This window comes from Carcharodon carcharias, chromosome 13 (genome assembly GCF_017639515.1).
Source record: "Carcharodon carcharias isolate sCarCar2 chromosome 13, sCarCar2.pri, whole genome shotgun sequence".
Lineage (NCBI taxonomy): Eukaryota > Metazoa > Chordata > Chondrichthyes > Lamniformes > Lamnidae > Carcharodon > Carcharodon carcharias.
The window spans coordinates 118,779,813-118,800,199 of record NC_054479.1 but is presented as its reverse complement, the minus strand read 5'-3'; the positions used below and the strand labels follow the sequence as shown (position 1 = coordinate 118,800,199).

The window sequence follows — 20,387 nt, the reverse complement described above, 5'->3', positions numbered from 1 at the left end:
GGATTATATTTCAATACTTTAGTCCAGTACCTGTGCTTCTGTTTCTGAATTGCTTTGGAGATACAAGACTGCGCAATGCATTGCTGCGAGTTGATGACAATCCAGTTTACTGTCACGCAGGAACAACAATAGTAACTGAGTGCTGAGGTCAGCTTTATACATTTTCCCCAGCTGACAGTCCAGCACCGAGTCAGACAATGACAACATGTAACGTTGGTGATTCCAGGACTTCACTTTGGCATCTTTCCCTAGCAAACACACAGCATTATGCTTATTTAATGAATTCATTTAATGAATATAAAAACAGGAGAATGCCCTTCAGCTCTCACACCTGCTCTGCCAATTAGATTGAGGTACTTCAACTCCATTTCCCACCTTTGCTCTAAATCCCTTAATAGCCTCAACTAACAAAAACCTATGAATCTCAGCTTTGAAAGCTCTAACTGACATAACACCCATAGTCTTCGGTCAGGGGGTGGGGGAAGCAAAGAGTTCATTTTCTACTACCCTTTGTGTGAAAAAGTGCTTCCTGATTTTGTTCATGAATGACTTAGCTCTATTTTTAGGATTGTACATCCTTTGCCTTGATTTCACACACCTCCCGCAACAACCCCCACCCTGCCCCAATCACAACAAACCAGAGGAACTAGATTCTCTGTATCTACCCTATCAAATCCTTTAAACCTTTTAAACATCTCGATCAGATCACCACTGAAATGTTAACAAAACAAGAAACTGAACCCTGCCATACATAATTAAATATCAGAAGCGCATCATTGAATGCCTTGTTGCAAAATGCATTTCCTATCATGAGGTCAAATGAAACTCATAAGTGATCCTATTCAGTCACTTACTCATGTAAACAACAACTGCATTTAATGGTATGACAAGCCTTATCTTTTGTGACCACTGTGGCTTAAAAAGAGCCAATTCTGGAGACCATTTATTTTGAGCTCAAGTTTGGATAAACAAGACCACTAAAAATTAGAAAGGATGCATTTTCCAAAAGTATGTACTTTAATGAACACTACAACAGGAATGGCAGTTTAACTTTATTGCTTCAGCAATCTCAATGAGCTATAAAAAACGTGTTTTGATGTAAATAAATAGCAACATCACTGGTGCAATCTCTTAAAGTGGTTTTATTACAATGCAAGAAAAGTTCAATAAATATTACAACAAATCTGGGGTCTATAGTGTAACAATAAAAAAAGTACCTGGTTTAACTCCTATTTCAGCTGCCCTCAGCAATCTGGGTGTTACAACTGTCCCTAGGTTTTTCAGATAATTTCGTCCCTCCCCCACTCCCCTGTTCCCACCCTCTTATCGTCAGCTAAGAAAGCAGTAAATGTAACCTGCTAATCACCAGGAGGTCCTGCATAAGGAGTTCAAGGGAGACTTGTTTACCTGAACCAAGTAATGCCCATGATTCTCCACATGAAACAGTTCAAAATCTTACCACCCTATAGTCCAGTGTCTCAGTATACTGAACTGAAGCAGTGCCAATTCACCTTACAAAGTGAACTGCTGAGATTTTTTTTTAAGTTTCAAAGCTTGTTACTGAGGCATACTTAGATTGTATTAAACATTCTTACCTGACAAAAATAAGCTATGACAAGCCAAATTAGGATGCTGTACATTAATGAGGTGTAAAAAGTATCCAGGCATGTAAACAGCTATATAATAACCTGTAAAGAAAATACATCTATTGCAATAATTTTTAATTTTACAAGATTATTTCAATTTAAATCATGTGCTAAGTTAAATGCTTCAGTGTCTAATTATTAAATTGCAGTGCACCTGACTAACAACTGTTATGATTTATACAGACAATTGGGAAGCCAGATCAGAAACAGATATCCCAAATCAAACAAGTTAAAAGCAATGCAAATTTCCTTAACCCAATGAACATGAACATCAATGTACCTGGTCATTTGGAATTTAGGATTTTGCTACAGTTAATTCAAGTGACATACCCAGATTTAATTGCATCTGCAACCATTTTACTCTCTATGCTGCTAATGAAATGGTAAATGATACTTCTTCTAGAGTTGGATCCTTTAACAGCAGTGTTTCATGAGGAATTTGCAGTTTGCTCACATGTATTCCACACCAGATTTTATTTGGATGATCGATTAAAATTGTGAGAAGGATCATAAGGGTGCATTTTAAAGGCGTCATTAAAAGATATAGAACAGCTTTCATTTCTTTGCTTTAATACCCCAAAAGTGCTCTCAATGACCCATAAGCGGCATGTCCCACATTGTAGCCCTGCTATTGTTCAGGCATTTTCAAAGGAACACTATTCATAGTGGCTGAGAGTAGGTTTATCAACTAGAAATGGTCACTGATGTAATTTTCTTCCAAGTGGTCAGTGAAGGCAGAATTACAAAATAAATACATCATGACATGACAGGCCCTGCAAAACTAGGTGGCCCCATCCCTGCTGCCTTTCTGTGATGAATTCCCCAGCTGTCTTGTAGAGCAGGTTTGTCCAACAGGCAGCCTGCGGGCCAGGCCCGGCCAGGAGCAGAGCTGGGGCCTGGAGCTGGAGTGAGGCCAGAACCCAGAAGCCCTGAGCTAGAGCAGGGCCTAGAACTGGCGTGGAGCTGAGACCAGGTCCAACCTTCAACACGAAAAGGTTGGACAAGCCTGCTGTACAGTCAGTCATTCACCTGGTAAGTGCATACCCATACTACAGATTGGCTAATATTAGACACGAAATACAGCTGCCTGAAAAGAGCCTGTGCCATCCAAGTTGAGAGTAGTGAATTGTTCCCTGTCAAAGAGGGTGCAGGCAGATAAGCATGGCTACAGGCCCCATGCAGTAAATAATAACCCGTCCTATTGTATCTTTGGTGAAGTACTCTTATACACATCTCCTCCGGGTGCCTTCATATGACCTGTACTGCCAGCATGTTCTAAAAAAAAGTATCGCTGATGGACTGCATCCTACTAAAAATCACCTGTCTCTCCTTTCCTCCATCACGTGCAGCCATTCCTCCTCCATGATAATGGCACACAAGGGAGTGTCTAAAGAGAATTACATTCCTACCCCTAAAAATCCTTGATTCTGGGCAGGATGTAAGGTGGAAGTCTGCTTGTGGTCTGACCCTGTCAGAAGCACTGTGCAGAAGTCTAGGTTTGTGTGGGTAACTGAAATATAAAATCCCTGCAGTTAGGTGTTTTCCAGCTCCAGATATTATCGAAACTTCCCAGATTCAAACTTCTCACTTTTGCCCATCTCAGCCAATCCTGGCAACAGTTGTATCCTATAATTATTGATTTAAGTTATCTCAGGTATGTGGGGAGTGCAAAAGCAAGATATTCTCTCTAAGATAATTAAATGAGGGTGTTCATGACTCAGTAGGTGGATTGTGAGAAGGGTAAAATTGAGGGGGAATTAGGACTGGCGGGAGAAAGAAAGAGGTGTAATTTTGTGTTAGAAAACAATGGAAATGGCTTCTGCCTAATTTATCTGCCACAAAAGAACTTCATTTTCCCCAATTTAGACACCAGAAATGGCTAGGAAATGCAGCTCTTGTAGGTTTAAATAAGTTTTATTCTCTGCAGGTTCCCTATCTACACTATATGTCATCAGCTTACCAATGTTAATGAAGATTGGTTCACCTATACAGTCACATTCAGATGCTTCCAAAGAAACTACAAATGTTCTTCTCCAACCTGCAAAAGAATAAAAATATTAAAATATATGAATGGTACAGTACAGAACAGGTTAAGTTCCACTTGAATGGTTTACCGATTCTAATCTCTCTTTATACTAGTTCCATATACAAACGCAAATCAAAATGTGTCAATTTGCAAGTTAAGCTGCTATATATTTCATAACACCACATCAAATCATGCTCATCACAAAAAAGGTTCACTTACCTTAATGCCAATCTTTTAGAGTAAAGGTGTCAAAATACCCAAATGTGTGCAATATCAAAGGAATAGTCTACATTTTATTTTTAGAAAAAAACACCAATGGTCTTCCAGAATATGAATACTGCAGGTTCAAGTAAAAAAGTATATTTTGAGCAAAAAAGCAAAATACTGTGGATGCTGTAAATCTGAAATATAAACAGTAAATGCTGCAAATACTCAGCAAGTCAGGTTCAGGCAGCATCTGTGGAAAGAGAAACAGAGTTACCAGAGTTAGAAACAAGTCGATGGCCCTTCATCAGAACTGGGAAAAGTTAGAGATGTGATAGGTTTTGAGTAAGGGTTGGCTGGGACTTGGACAAAGGAAGGTCTGTGAAAGGGTGGCAGACAGGAGAGATTGGATAACAGAAGAGTTAGTTTTATAAAGACAAAGGAAATGGTGATGGAGCAAGAGATGAAACAAAGAAACAAAAAATATGTGCCTAGAGCAAGTGTACTGCTGTCTGAAAGTAAGAGAAAACCCAAAAACACCAGAACGATCCCAGGGTTCTCCGCTTCTTCGCTGAAGGGAAGTCCAACCAGTATCCATTGATCACCACCCTCTTCCACCCGTCTGAACTTGTTCTCACATTGACCAATTTCTCCTTTATTTTGTTTAACTTCCTCCAATTAAAAGGTATTGCTATGGGTACCTGAATGGGTTCTATCTATGCCTGTCTTTTTATGGGATATTTTGAACGTTCCTTTTCCAATCCTATTTGGGACCCTTATCTCAACTATTTTCTGATACATTGATGAATTGGTGCCATGTCTCTCTTTCGCCCTGAATTGGAAAACTTTCAACTTGCTTCCAATTTTCACCCTTCTCTCAGTTTCACATCAGCCACTCTAACTCTTCCCTTCCCTTCCTCATCTCCATTTCTGAAGAAAGGCTATCAACAACTGTTCACTGTAAGCCCACTGACTCCCACAGCTACCTCAACAACTATTCCCCATATCCTACGGCCTATAAGGACTCCCAGTTCCTCTGGCTCGATCACACAATGATGCAACCTTCCACACCAGCGTTTCTGAGATGTCTTCTTTTTTTCTTAACCGAGGATTTCCCTCCACCATGGTTGATAGGGCCCTCGACCATGTCCAGCACATCTCCTGCAATTCTGCTCTCATCACTTCCCTTCCCTCCCAGAACCACAATAGGGTTCCTCATGCCTATATTTTCCATCCCACCAACCTCCGTATTCAACAGGTCATTTTCCACTATTTCTACTTCCAGAAATTTGTATGCACTTCTTTCAACTTAGTATACTGTATTCACTGCTCACTAAGTGGTCTCCTCTATAATGGGGAGACCAAACACAGATTGGGTGACCGCTTTGCGGAACACCTCCATCCAGTCCGCATGCGCGACCCTGAACTTCCAGGGGCCTGCCATTTTAATTCTCCACCTTGCTCTCATGCTGACATCTCTGTCCTTGGCCTTCTGCACTGTTCCAGTGAAGCTCAACTTAAGCTTGAGGAACAGTACCTTGTCTTCAAATTAGGCACTTTACAGACTTCAGGATTCAGCATTGAGTTCAACAATTTCAGCATGTAAACTCTGTTTCCTAACTATCCCCCCACCCCCAACCCTGGATTTTGTTTCCTTTTCTTTGCATGTTTTGGTTTTTCTCTTATTTGTGCTTTGAGACAGGAGTACACCTGCTCTAGGCACATCTTTTGTTTCTTTCCTTGTCCCATCACCAATCCTTCTGGTTCTGTAAAACTAACTCTTATGTCATTCAATCTCTCCCATCTTCCACCCCATCACAGATCACCTTTTGTCCTTGTCCCACCTACCCCTTGCTCAAAACCTATGACATTTCTAATTTTTCTCAATTCTGATGAAAGGTAATCGATGTGAAACGTTAACACTGTTTCTCCCTCCACAAATGCTGCTCATCAGCTGAGTATTTGCAGCATTTTCTCTTTTTATTTTATGTTATATATATTTTAAGCAGACTAATCATTCCTGACTGGGAAAAGGGTTTCAAAATTATCTGGTCTGTCCTGTAACTGGTTTATAATCTCTTTAACCATGTTAAAAAGACTAGGCAGCCCAAACAATAGCAAAGCTATTTGCTTGTAAGTTTGATGACCATGAGGAGATCGAGGCCAGGATTTTCTGGCTCCATCACGGGTGGGACCCACCACGGGCGCGGTAGTGCCCTAGCCAGAAGTCCATTGACTTGCGGCGGGACTGGAAGACCACTGCGTTGGGTGGGTAAGGAAAATCCCGCCGCAAATCTTGGATTCCTTTAGCATTGTGAGAGTTTCAAACCAGCTTTCCAGGTGGAATACCACTTTAAAACAAGGCAAACGGGTGGCCCTGCTTTAAGAGGACATCCTGCAAAATGGAAGTAGGGCAGCTGTTCAGATGATTATAAGATCTTATTTAGTTTATCCTGCCTACCAAAAGCTAAGAAAAAGAGCAGCTGAGTGTATTTTTAACCAAAAGGGAGGGTAAATTTTAGGTGCTAGGAAACCAGATTTACCGTGATGCAGAAGAATTACCGAATACGTGAACTCCTGCTTATTTCGCACAGGGTGGCTGCAACACACTGACATGGTACCTACGACAGCAATAATAAAAGGGAAATTATAAAGTCATGCTTTCTGTCCTTGATTTTTATTAACAGTAATTAATACTTACACAGTGCCTTTAACCAATTAAAATATTCCTAAGCCCTTCACTGTTTTAATACAAAATTTGACATCAAGCCACGTAAGGAGTTATTTGGGCAAGTGACTAAAAAATTGGACAAAATGGTAGGTTTTAAAGAAGCATCTTAATAGGAAGAAATAGAGGAGGCAGGGCAGTGAGGTTTAGGAAGGGAATCTTAGTGCTTATGGCCTTGGCAGCTGACGGCATGGCTGCCAAATGTAAAGCCATTAAACTCAAGAGATGCTCAATAGGTAAGAATTAGAGGAATGTCTATATCTCAGAGGGTTACAGTGCTGGAGATGATTAGAGATAGGGAGGCCCAAGGGCCATGGGAGCGATTTGAAAACCAGAATGATAATTTTAAAATAATTCAAAAATATCAGATTCTCCATGCACAGCAAATACTAAACGCCTAACTTGAGATTATATTAGGTTTTCATGCAAAATAAAGGTTCCCACACACATGGAGAAAATTCAAGGCCTGCCTCCTCCCTGGTTCATATTGGATTTAAACAGGGCTTACAGAACATTATAGTTGCTGACTATGAGTAAATCTGAACTTTCCTAAAAGCTCCCTTTTCTACCACTTTCTCCATTAATTTAAGTTTGTTTGCCCACTCCTGGTTAGACAGAATTTTTGCATTTCTCTGCAAAAGACACATGCTGCAAGTATCAATAGTTGGAAGAAACAAGCCACGAAGTGCATTATCTCCACTTGGTGATAGCCACTCGCAATTGCAAACAGACTTCATTTTTCATCCACAAAATTATTCTGAGAACCAAAACTTTAAGTTAATCCTGTGACCAATTATGAATTTGTGAGAATACAGCAACTGTTTGCTTCTAGCCCAAGCCAATATTTTTTGAATCAGCTATGAAAAGTAAAAGTTGCCTCATGTGACTATGAGAGCATTAGAGGATACATGCAATCTACTGAATTCCAGTTATCGCCACCAGTAAGTGAATAGTTAATTTATTCACATCCACTTCGATTTACTCTTAAGTAAACCTAAACTGAACTAATAACATCCGCACTATTTTAATGGGCAGAATGAGGAAAAATACCTAGGAAATTGCCTTATTATCGATAATGAAGGACTGCATTGTTTTAATTCTCTCTAATCAGGCTAAGTAACTTTGACGCAATACATGTACATAACAAAAGGAAAACAAATCAACCTGTTTATACTTGTTACCTGCATGATTTGTGAAAACTTGTAGATTCAACAATTCCAATGATTCCTCTTCCTCTTGAAAATGATTGAATCCGAAATTTACAAGGCTGAAAAAAGGCAACACAATAGAGTTAAATGGAGGAAGAAGTTATAAAACATTACAAGTGAAATGTATTCATCCATCTATAACCCACCTCGCGAAAACATTGCGAGGCTTTATTTTGTGCAAGAGGCACAATGCACACACAATTCCTCCCATGCAACCAATAGTGTATTAAGATTTGTATAGGATGGAGAATCAATGTTCATGCATCCCATAACCCAACACATTTCTAAGCAAAATTGCTGATGATATCATTGTAAGAATACACATCTGGGGCAAATGTATGCCAAGTTCATGCCAGAGCATAGGACAACTGATACATATTTTGTTCCTTAACAATTATTTCACTGAGGAAAAATAAAACGTAACAAACATAACCTAGTGAAGCATGCTGCAGAAAGAGTTAGAAGAAAATGGTAAATGTGTCAACTGTAAGCATGATCTTCCTTTTTATTAAAAATAAACGATTTAACCTCCACATACAAAAGATCCATCACTCCGCCAGGAAACTTTCTATGGGCCAAGTCTAAGGGCTGGATTTTCATGTAGAAACAGTGGGCAGATCCCGAATACAGAAGTCCCATCCCCATTTCTAACAGATCCAATTTTTCGTGCCAGGGGAAAGAGGCAGGAGGGAAATCCAAGCTCAACAGGGCAATCTGAATTTAGTCCCGAGTTTCAACAGACCTCATTTTGGCTGCTGCAAGTGTCTTAACCCGCAATGTAGGAGTCACAAATTGATGGAAAAGATATAAACGATGGTTACGGTCTGTTTAAGTGTCATGAGTGGGGCATTTTTAAATGCCTTTTATATATATTTTAAAAAGCAGACTGCTACTGTCAGAGTTAAAAAAAAAAGCCCTCTGCTAGACTGCTTGATTGACAGATCACCTGATGTAGGTTAGAAAAAAAATTAGCATCTGTTCATGCAGCTCGAATAGAGCTCTTTGTTAACATTTCCCCAAGGGCTAAATTATGTCATTATGAATGCTTGGCTAAGTTTCAAAATTTACAACTAACTCAGCAAGGGGTTTGGAGTTCGCAATTTGATTGACAGTTTACAGACGCTATTAAAGGATTACCTGTCTTTGCTGTGGGTTCTGAATAGAAGTTTGCTTGTTTTTATGACATTTACCACTTGAGATTTAAAAGCTTTAAATGGATTTCAATGAATGGAAGTTTTTTTCACTTTCAAGTGAGAATATGGGAGAGCTATATTTGATTATTAGAAGTTTATTTTTTTCATCTCCACATGAGTCTTGAGGTTTGCCCATGATGGATACTGGGTCAGTGGCTATGGAGGTGGCATGGCAGCATGAGAGGGCCTGAAGGCATGACTTGGAATAGAGTTGGCATGGTGGCTAACATGGCTGAGTTGGCATTGGGTTTGTATGGGAGCTAACAGTGGATGTGGCTACATTGGTATGGGGCTGTGAGGGTTGGGGGGGAGCTGAAGGGGTGTGAGGGGCAAGGGCTAGAGTGCCTAACAATTTGTAAAACAGTCAGCCATTCTTGGCACTTGCCTGCCCCCATGGCCACCTATCCTCTGCTTCCAGGGTCAGGAGGCCCACCCCCACACCCGTGGAGTGCAAGTTACACATATCAGGGTACTTTTTACTGAGACTCGAGCTACCCGCCTCAGTAGCAAAAATCCAGCTCTAAGGATTTTATACCCTGAGTAATCAATGATAAGGTGATGCCAAGTTTGGCTTTTAAAAACCTGTAAAAAGTAAAGAACAAAAGGTAAGGAATTTCATAGTTTTAAGAATGAATCAAGCACAAGAAATATTGCAATGATTCTTGATTTTAACATAGCAAGGGAGTTGAAAGGGTAGGGGGCTGACCATAGCAGGATACATCCAATCCAACTAATTACCACCCTATCAGTCTATTCTCAATCATCAGCAAAGTGATGGAAGGTGTCACCAACATTGCTACTGAGCAGCACCTACTCTCCATAACCTGCTCACAAATGCTCAATTTGGGGTTCACCAGGATCACTCTGCTATAGACTTCATTACAGCCTCTGATCAAAAAAGAGTTGATTTCCAAAGATGAGGCCTTGACATCAAGGCAATAGTTGACCTAAGCACCAAGGAGCCATAGTAAAGACTCAAATCTACAGAGATCAAGGGAAAATATTCCAAAGGCTTGAGACATATGGTTGTGGTTGTTGCAGACCAGTCATCTCAGTCCTGGGACATGAGTGCCAAAATTACTAAGGGCAGTATCCTATGCCCAGCGATCAGGTTCTTCATCATTGACCTTCCTCCATCGTAAGATTAAAGTGGAGATGTTCGCCACAACTGCACAATGTTCAATTCTATTCACAATTCCTCACATAATGAAGCAGTCCACGCCCACATGCAACAAGGCCGGGACAACATTCAGGCTTGGGCTGATAATTGACACATACAATTCCGTGCCATAAAGTGCCAGGCAATGACCATCTCCAAATGTCTAACCACCTCCCCTTGTCATTTAATGCCATTGTCAAATTCAATGCCATCAAAATCCTGGGAGTCACTATTGGCTAGAAATTGAATTGGAGCAGCCATATATACCATGGCCACAAAAGCAGGTCAGAGGCTGGATATTCTATGATGAATGACTCACCTCCTGATTCCCCAAAATCCTTCCACCACTTACAAAATATGGGTGCTATCTACAAGATGCACTTCAACAACACCTCCCAAACCCACAACCGCTACCGTCTATAAAGACAAAGTTGGCAGGGGCAGATGCATTGGAGCATCACCACCTGCAAGTTCCCCTCCAAATCACACACCATCCTGACTTGAAACTATAATCACGGTTCCTTCATTGTCATTGGGTCAACATCCTTGAACTCCCTGCCTAACAACAATGTGGGGGTACCTTTCTCACTCACATTGCAGCAATTCAAGAAGAAAGCTCATTACCATCTTCTGAACGATATACAGAGACGAGCAATAACACTGGCCATGCCAGCAATGCAAAATCCTGAGAATGAGTATATCTTAAAAAGCAATTTAAAATATAGCACAGCACATTTATAACTTGAACAATACTGAAAAATTCAGAAGAGCACTGCCATAACAGTATGAGCAAAACAGGAAATAGCTATTCATACTGTGATTTTGTTTTAGCACTCATCTACTGACATACAGAACAACAAAACCCAAAATGTGAGTTTATGACTATCAAACTTTCATTTTTTTGTGTCAAAATGACAGCTAGCAAATCTATTGCTTTCAGTAAATTAACATAAGCATGCAAGACATCTACACTCAAAGGGTTGCGATATTAATTAGAATAAAATTAAAATTCCAAATAACAGCAGACAAAAAGAATGTGCTTGGAAGGCACTTTTTTGTAAGGCACCACACCATGGTGTATCCTCAATTGCTGACCCACAGAGACCCACAACAGCCAGAAACTGGAGCAACTTGACTCTCAGGGAACTTGGTGAATTCCTGATCTAGTATTCTATATAGGCAAAGGTCACCAGCACCTAAACATTTCAACAGGTTGAGGTTGTAGCATTGAAAGGACAAAATGCTTTCAAATGGCCTATAAAATAGAGGCTCTCCAAGAGTGCAAGTAGGAGGAACCTGTCCATTAGGATCAAGATTCTAACGTGCTTCAAGGACTAGAAGGTTCGAATTCCAGGTCTTTATCGATAAAGAATATATCAAAGGTGATTTTCATTGGGCAGTTCCATTCAGCCAATATGGTTGCAGCAGGCTCAGAAACGAAACAAAACAACACTGACCACTTGAGTAGTGTGATTTTGTCAAGAGCAGCTGATGCCTCTCCATCCAAACATATTCAGAGATCTCTAATATGAAGGGAAGATAAGGAAATGCATTAAGGAACCTCCCTTCCCTTTTTATGTAGCGGTTAAACAAGTGAGTAATAATTACGATTTTAGTAAAAGGGAACATAAGTTACTGTTGTCTTAAAAAAAATCATCTGGTAACTTTACAGCATACAAGCTACCTGTAAAATTATATACAACTAATTTTTTGTAAGTAAGTTCAGGCAGCCTAACATCATGCTTGTATTCGCAGCATTGTTGGTGACTTTTTGATAAAAATTATAATTACAGATTAAGTAAAACAAATAGCAATCACAGCCTACCGTAATTTTGTAACTGTTAAAGAGAGTCCAAGAGGAAATGAGAGCTACCATAGAAGGAAGAAATGTGTCATTATAATCAATTTCATAAAGACCATTTATCATTAACTGCATGGGCAGCATACAACAACTGCAAAAAGGGAAGAATTTCCATCATTATAAACTTAGTGACATTCACTTGACTCACAGTAAAAGCAACATGGATAAATCTTCCATAAAAGAAACAGGAACATTGCTTTATGCAGTTTAGTGACAAACTGCTCCTACAGAACCAAAGAGAAACTCTCAAGATAGTGCAACTTCCTTAAAAATCAGTTCTTAAGAATAATAACAAACTCTTGCCTTTGCTTTGCTCCCTTCCACCCTAAGTTTACTTCTGAAATATTTCTAGTTAAATAGAAAAGTGATTGTCAGAAGTTATTGACCCCTCCAGGGACCTAAATTGATGAGTACAGATACAGGTATGGGGTTATTGACTAGGCTGTGTTTGGGGAACCAAGATATTGTGTGATTTCTGATGAGAAACATCAGTTGCTTTTCATTCTAAATCATTTGGATTTCTTCATTCACTTTCAGTACAACTCATTCAGGAACTCTCACATACCATGCAAGCACAATATCTTATATATTCCTGTAAGACCGCCTCTTAGTCACTTCTTTTGAAGGTCGAAGAGCCAATTTCAGTCTTGCCTTACACCTCCATCCTTTAATGTCCGAGACTTAACTGGTTATGTAGATTGGCACTTCATATACCCTCCTGATTAAAATTAAGTCAGTGAATGGTGGAAACACTGAATGAATCCTTCCTATTATTACAGCTATTAAGTTCAAGTCTGCATTTACTTTACAGCAGACATCCACGCCAGGCAATTAAATGTGATGCTTTTAAATTTTCAATTTTGTGTTGTAAGATGTGTTGTGCCCCAAAGTACTTGTAGAACACTATATATGGATTATTCTAGTAAGTAATGTGTTGCTCGTGAGCATGGTTTGCACCTTGAGGCATGTCAGATGGTTCCTTACATATGCAGAATAAGACTTTTATGTGCCACATCTTTGCTGTAAAATAATTTTGCAGATCTTTTACCACATATGTGGAAAAACCCAAAAATAATCATTTTCAGTAGTAAGCAGTTGAAAATGGTAGGAAGAAATACGTATAGATAGTAAATATAAAATACCAACCAGCTTACCAGCATTTCATAATTTCTGTCAGGGTAAAACTGGATGCACATCAGAACTGCTTTGTTTTCCTACTTAAAATTAACAAGTCATCATCATTAAGGAGGTCTCTGGTTGTGAAAATAAAACTTGCTACCGGAGTGTGATATTTCATACAAACTATGAATCTTGAGCTATGCATTGCAAAAGGACATTTTCCATTAAACACAGTAGTAATCAACAGTCCTCACTTCTTTAAATATTAATAGAAAATGCAAGCCATTGCATTACACATTTTATCCAATTTAGTAGATGTGAAGCCATTCAACTGCAAGATTATCCACTGCAAGTCCTTTTTGTCATGAAGATATTACATAGTCCATTTTAAATTTCTCAAGTAAAACCTTTTTTTGCTAATGCCATACTTGTACAATATTACCTCATTCCCCTTTGGTTATAGGTTCAAATATAAGCAGAAACTACAAGTTCACACTATTGAGTTGGTCGCATTTTGTTACTGGCAGAGAGATTCATGGCTCATTTATATTATGGATCCAAGAGCAGTTTCCTTTGTGCCCTACAAGTCATTAGCAACGTAGGTGCTATAATTAACCTGTGTCCCCAGGCTAGGGAAGTAAAATTGTAACAACTGATTTCCCTCTCTTTTGTTATCCAGTGACCTATGCTGGAAAGTGTAATTTTCAATGACCATACACACATGAATAGATACACAATACTGAAAGGCTGCTGGTACCAATAGAGCTGTACATCAACACATTAAGGGGATAAACATATTTTTCTTCCCATTGAATCTTTGTGCCAGCCTTGATACCATTCGCCTCAGAGTTAGAGGGCTGTGGGTTCAAGCCATACTCTAGAGTCTTGAGAACATGAGCTAGGCTGACACTAATAGTACAGCCCTAAAGAAATGAAGGGGTGCTGTATTTTGGATGAAAAATTTAACTAAGGTCCAATCAGTCCTCATAAGTGGATGTAAAAGGAGTCCCTGACATTTATCAAAGAAAAGCAGTTTAGTATGATGTCCTGGTCATAATAATAACCTGGTCCTTCAAATGATACTGTCATAAACAGATTATCTATTCATTTAGCACACTGTTGCTTTTGGGACCTTGAGTTAAATTTCTACAATTAATTGTATTACCCCCCTTTGTCCTTATTAATTTTTATTTATTAAACAAAATATTGACACATGCATCAAATCATGTTTTACCTTTTCAACAATATAGAACAGCCTCTGTCCCTGCGTATCCCACTGTGCCCATAAAAAATCTTCGGCCACAATATCTTTGTGAAGTTGATCAGGATTCTGAACAACCTAAAGTAAATTTAACACAAATCCATGTAGCCAGCAAACAGATATAATTATATCAAAATGTCAGAGGATTTAATGATATCAAAATTATTCCCACTTTTAAGGAGTTTTATTCCCTGAAAATTTATTTTTGCTCAGAAATTATCTTTGGCTGGCGCAAGTGGAAGGAAGTTTACAGGATTACAACAGTCTCACAATTGTCCAGCAAATTAAAAACATTATAGCTGTTAATATCAAGTTCACAGTAATAAACTTGAAAGAGGATATGAAGTTGCAAAGTATTAAAAGTACTTTTTGTTACAATGGTCAGCTCAGCTCGATAAAAGCTTCAGAATAGTTTCTAAATCAAAGCTGATCTCAAGGGGTGCAGTTCACATGGTGGGCCACACCTAGCCTTTCCACACAATTACGTAGTGTGTTCAGACAGGTAACATCTGTAGAAGGCTGTAAAACCCTGGTAGATACAATTTCCAATCAGCATTTTCAAGAAGCTAATTACCAGAATCCACAGCCAAATGTTATTGGCTGTGCCCAACTTTCTTCCTTAAAGCATATCGCTGCTTCACTGCACAATCCTTGCATCTCATGCTATAGCTCCAAAATATCTAGCTTACCACTCTATAACCTTCTTCGACAACCACACTTATGTGAATATGTTCAATGCCTAAATAAGAGAAAAAAATGTTTAAATTAATTTTTAGGATATTCAGATTTTGATGGACATGCATACTTCCGTTAAAAAAGGCAACATCATGGTACTTGGATATGACTGGATAATAAAACATGAAACTGTTAGAGGGTAACAAAATAAAATACATTCAGGTACATGAATGAAGCCACTGTAGTTACAGTGAAGTTACATAAAAGGCGCACAACTCTCCCTTGGTGTTATGGTAAGTCAGAGGATAAATTACAGGGCACTATGCCATTGGGTGCATAATGTGTCATTCTATTGTCAAGGTCAAGCAGCATTTAAGCTACAAAGTAAGCATATTATGAAATTAATTAGAGACCACCCCAGTTGGAGATGGAAGTTTGTAGATTGACAACCGCTTGTAAGTGCCCATCTCCAGGTCGGGTTGCAACTAACTGCCTTTATTTCTCGGTATCTTTTTAAATATAATTATTCATCATTAAGTTTCCTATCTCTTCATTTGCCATTTATTACTATTTTATGAATGCAATGTTTGGGCCAATCAGGTGTAGACTTTGAACAAAACACTTCAAATGCGTGTCAAACTTTCTAGAAGTACAGCTTTTGTACGTAAATAAAGGAGGCAATTTGACCCAGATTGCTTCCCAGCAGACAGGTGCATTTATAATGTCATTTGCAGACCAGAGGCAAAAACGTTCCCTGCACCCTCAAGCAAATCTTCTGCCATGATTAACCAACCCACAAGCACCAAAGCCCCCCTAACCCAACTAACTCTCTCAGATCAAAACAACCTGGTCCCCTCTTTCTCCCAACTGCCAATCCACCCCCTCACTAATCCCGCAACGTTCCCCTTCTTATTGCTCTTCCAACTATCCCCCGCCACTACCCTCTTCAAACTGCAGAAGTGTTTCCCCGTCACCCCTCCTTTACGATGGTTGGTCCAACACCCTCTCAGCAACCTGTGGCGATCTGTCCTGGGTGCTTGAGATTGTCCCCGACTATGGTCTTCTAACGCTGACATTACAGCCCAGCAGTCAACCAGCCTGTCAATCTGGCCAGTTGCTGGGATGGAAATGGAGTAAAAAATTGATAGCAAATTCAGCAGGATCTCCATATTCCCAGAAATTCTTTCCCAAACAGGTTATGGAGCCTGTGTGCGGAGAAAAGCCTGCACTCCATTGTACCTCATGGTGACACTGTCACACCTTGGTAAGTTCAACACTTGCATTTTTCAAAAAAAAAATCAACTTACATCTGTCCTCTGAAACAACCAGCAGGTGATTTTCAGAAAGTGCCCTTGTACCTACAGCAGGATGGATAAACTGTAAAAATAAACTTTGTTAAAAACAGACATTCTGAAACTTACAAGCAATATTTATTTCAAAAAGAAAGCCAACACATTTGATTATTTATACAAGATGCTGCAGGGGCAGGCAAACATTGGCACAGAAGTGTAAAAGTAGAACGCTTCAAATGACATATTAAACAGAAACTTTAATAACAAATAGAGAACTATTTAACTCTTCACTTTAGCCTAAGTAGTGCCAAATAACTCTGGCAGACTCAGTTTTACAAACAATATTTTGAGAAACAAACTCTTCAAAACATTATTTCTGCTACTGCTAAAACAGATGTTTTATTACATTTGAAACCTCTAAAAGCAATTGCGACACAATTCATACTATGTATGTAAAGTTATACAAACACCATAATTCATCATCTATGTAGTTAGTTGAGGCTTTTCCTGAGGGACAAGAGGTTAAAAATCCTCTCCTCCATATCTTTAAACATGGGACCAACCAGAAAAGGACCCATTGAAATTTTAAAAATCCTCCAAGATTACTTTCTGGTAAGGATAATTAGGGGATGAAACGCTTTGACACGCTTGTCACGAGGGCCGGGAAATTCAATAACCTCCCCCCAAAAACATACATGGGGATTGTGATACACGATTAACCCGTAGCCATTGGGTTAATTCGATTTGATTCCGGCAGCATGCCAACTTTGTATGGCCAGCTCATTATCATGATTGTAACATCCACCTAGTGCTAACCACACTGCTGAGCAGCTGCACACCTCAGCAGAGCAGCTGCACACCTCAGCAGGAGGTCCAAAATTGTGTGGGAGGCTCATTGGGGCTTGAGCAGGTGCTGGAAGTCAACGTACAGCTGTTTGTGACCCGGAAAGGTATACCATGGGACAGGGACAGCTCCAAGATTTTCCAATCCTGCAATGGAGGCTTTGGTCAAGGAAAACTCTATCTGCCGGGGACCAAGAGGCCCTCCAGGAAAATTCTGAGCAGGCAGTTGGAGCGATAGCCTTGACAGTCAATGCCCAGAGTTGTTGGTGGTGGCAGTGGGCCGCAAGCAGTTTAATTACCTCTTGCGATTGGGAAGGTTGAGTACTGTGTTGGCATGGGACACTTAGCACCGCAGTTCAGTTGCCCCCCACCTCCCCCCACAAGACACACACACACACACACACACACACCTCCCCACCAGCCCCCACCTCCCCCCGTCCCCGAATACCCCCTGCCCCCGGACACCCCCACCACCACCAACTCCAGGCATTGACCCATGAGAAGGTGGTGGAGTGAGAAGGTGGTTCTGAGCTGACTTCTGGATCCACGGCATGTGGTGCAGGAACACCCGCAGTGCTGTCTGGGGGCGAGTTCCAAGATTTTGACCTAGCAACAGTGGAGGAGCGGCAAAACATTTCCAAGTCAGGATGCTGAGTGACTTGGAGGGGAACTTCCAGGTGGCAGTGTTCCCATCTATCTGCTGCCTTTGTGCTTCTAGGTGGTAGTGCTCCTTGGTTTGGAAGGTCTTACAGTGTGAGTGGAAAATATGATGGAGGCAGCATCTGGGCAAGGGGGTCAGCCGTGGCTGCTTGGAGTGTATGGTGGCTCCGGGGTCACGAATCGGATAAGCCCTGTGAGGTATTCCTCAGATGGGGGTGGCCGGGCTGCAATGGCAATGCAGGTACAGGGTGGATTAGGAGAAGACAGCACAAAATAATGCAGAGTAGCTGCAGACAGGTGGAGGGCAGCCCCACCTTCTCATCATCACCAGATATGAGCAGGAGGCACTGGAGCTGGAGAGGCGCCATGCGCCCAGGTCAACCCAGCTACAGTGAAGTTGGGGTGCCACTGGGAGGTAAGAGTGCTGTGCACTGAGGTCACAATGTCTGTCAGTGCAAACATTCCACAGTTGACTGTATATTGATTTCAGCATCCAACACGGGATGCCCATTGATAAAGGAAGGAGGAATGCATCCTGATCCGTGTAATGACTTCAACTAAACAAATATCCTTGTTCTTCCTTTTAGCCTCACCAGAGCACGCCCAGTCTCAGAAGATAGGGGGACCGCCGCTGACCCGAGGGCACAGAAGACATTAATGCACCAGTGTCACACCCTCTCAGCCAGGCAGGCACCAGCACAGATATCAGCACCTCGGTGGTGATAAGATCATCGGCTAGTATCTCGGTGCACAGTGGTGAGGGCGCTTCACACTCACTAGAGGTGCAGGCAGAGGCAGAGTGCCCAGGGCGCCAGCAGTCAGAGGAATGCTGGGGTCCAGGAACATGCTCAGTCAGTGGCTGATGATGTGCCTCTGGAGGCTGCAGATACTAGAAGTCCAGCAGAGTGTGCAGGAGGATCTGGCAGAGATACATGAAGGAACACGTGCCATGGTCTGCGTGATGGAGTCATCCATGCAGAGCATGGCAATGCAATGACCCTCATGGCCAAGCGCAATGCCTCCTCCATGGAGAGAATGGTGTCTCTCCTGGAGAGGCTCTTCCAGGAGAACAATCAGGGCTTCCTGGGGATGCGCTCGGACCTGCAAGCCCTCACATCAGCATTTACCTCAGGTGATCACTGTCAGTGTCAGAGTTGGATTGGACACCCAGTATCCCAGCTAGGTGTCCATCCATCAATGGTAAGCAGAGAGGTGCAAAGTGACCTCACGTTGGCGCACGAGCTGTCTGCCATCTCTGTGGGCTCCTCTCAGGGTGCTCCTGATGACGGCAGCAGCTCCTCTGCCTCTCTGCTAGTAACTGTGGCATATAAGGCTGCGGGGACTGGGGAGATGCCAGCCAGGCCACTGGCTGCTCTCAACCAGTCAGGGCCAGCACAGGCTCCAAAGGCCAGAGGATGCCAACAGGACAGCAGAGTGAGCAGGCTGTCTCCAATGCCGGTGCCAGTGAGGGGGGAGCACCTAGGCGCAGCACCCACAAGCATAAGCATAAATCACCTTAAGCACAACATGGGCTTATCACTCTTTTGCCGCACTGTTAAGTTACTTTTAAGTTGGTGTGCTCTTCAACACCTTTTAATGTACTTTGATTTCTGTATGCAAGTTGCCAATCATTAAATGTTTTGGTTCTCAACAAGCCTCTGGATGCTTCATTAGTTCTGCAGGTGAAGGAGAACCCATGATGTTATGAATGACTTGTTTGTCATTGAGCTTTGTTGACAAGGCACATAATTAATATTGCTGACCAGGCAAATGTTGCTTTCAGGTATCGATTTTGGAGCCTGCAGCCCTGGCACGTGTTGGTGGTTTATCTTTGGTAGGCTAGCTGAAGGAGCGTTGGATCAAAGCCTCCCAAGTGGTTGCCCGGGTCAGTGTCTATCCCCTCAGGGTTCTCCTGAGTGTGCTCGTCCTCACTACTGGACTCATCATTTGTAGCGAGAGCATCTGTGTCTACATTTCTTCCTCCACTGCGTCCCCTCTTTCCAGCACCAGATTGTGGAGAGTGCAGAATGCAGCCACTATCAATGACACATGATCTGGGGGTATTGGAATACGCCCCCTGAACGGTCTAGGCATCTTAAGAAGACTGATGGTTCTCTCTACCACGGCCCTTGTGGAAGCGTGGCTCCTATTGTACCTCTGCTCAGCCTCTGTTCTTGGATGGCAGAGAGGTGTCATGAGCCACCTTTTGAGGGGTTAGCCCTAGTCACCCAGCAGCCATTCATTAAGCCAGCCTGGAACACTGAAGAGACTCGGCACCTGGGAGTGTCTTGGGACGTATGAGTCATGGGAGCTGCCTAGGCATCTTGCACAGACTTGCAGAATCTGCATCCTGTAGTCACACACTATCTGCACGTTCATGGAGTGAAAGCCCTTCCTGTTGACGAAGGCACCCGGCTCACCTGCTGGCACCTTGATGGCCACATGTGTACAGTCTATTGCACCTTGGATGCGGGGGAACTCAGCAATCGCAGCAAAGCCTCTTGCTCGTTCT

At 41.6% G+C, this 20,387-nt stretch overlaps 1 protein-coding gene across 1 annotated transcript in view; it reads right to left on the bottom strand.

Annotated features, from left to right (window-relative positions):
* LOC121286399 (gamma-secretase activating protein) overlaps window positions 1–20,387 on the bottom strand; it is a 130,152-nt gene that overhangs the window by 67,673 nt on the left and 42,092 nt on the right. Inside the window, exons 7-16 of the mRNA XM_041203490.1 lie at window positions 16,388–16,457; window positions 15,095–15,144; window positions 14,379–14,483; window positions 13,180–13,239; window positions 11,990–12,033; window positions 7,786–7,871; window positions 6,420–6,497; window positions 3,607–3,684; window positions 1,596–1,688; window positions 31–248 (exon numbers count right to left, since the gene is read on the bottom strand). Of these exons, the coding sequence (XP_041059424.1) occupies window positions 31–248; window positions 1,596–1,688; window positions 3,607–3,684; window positions 6,420–6,497; window positions 7,786–7,871; window positions 11,990–12,033; window positions 13,180–13,239; window positions 14,379–14,483; window positions 15,095–15,144; window positions 16,388–16,457 (882 nt within the window). The remainder of the gene's footprint in view (window positions 1–30; window positions 249–1,595; window positions 1,689–3,606; window positions 3,685–6,419; window positions 6,498–7,785; window positions 7,872–11,989; window positions 12,034–13,179; window positions 13,240–14,378; window positions 14,484–15,094; window positions 15,145–16,387; window positions 16,458–20,387) is intronic.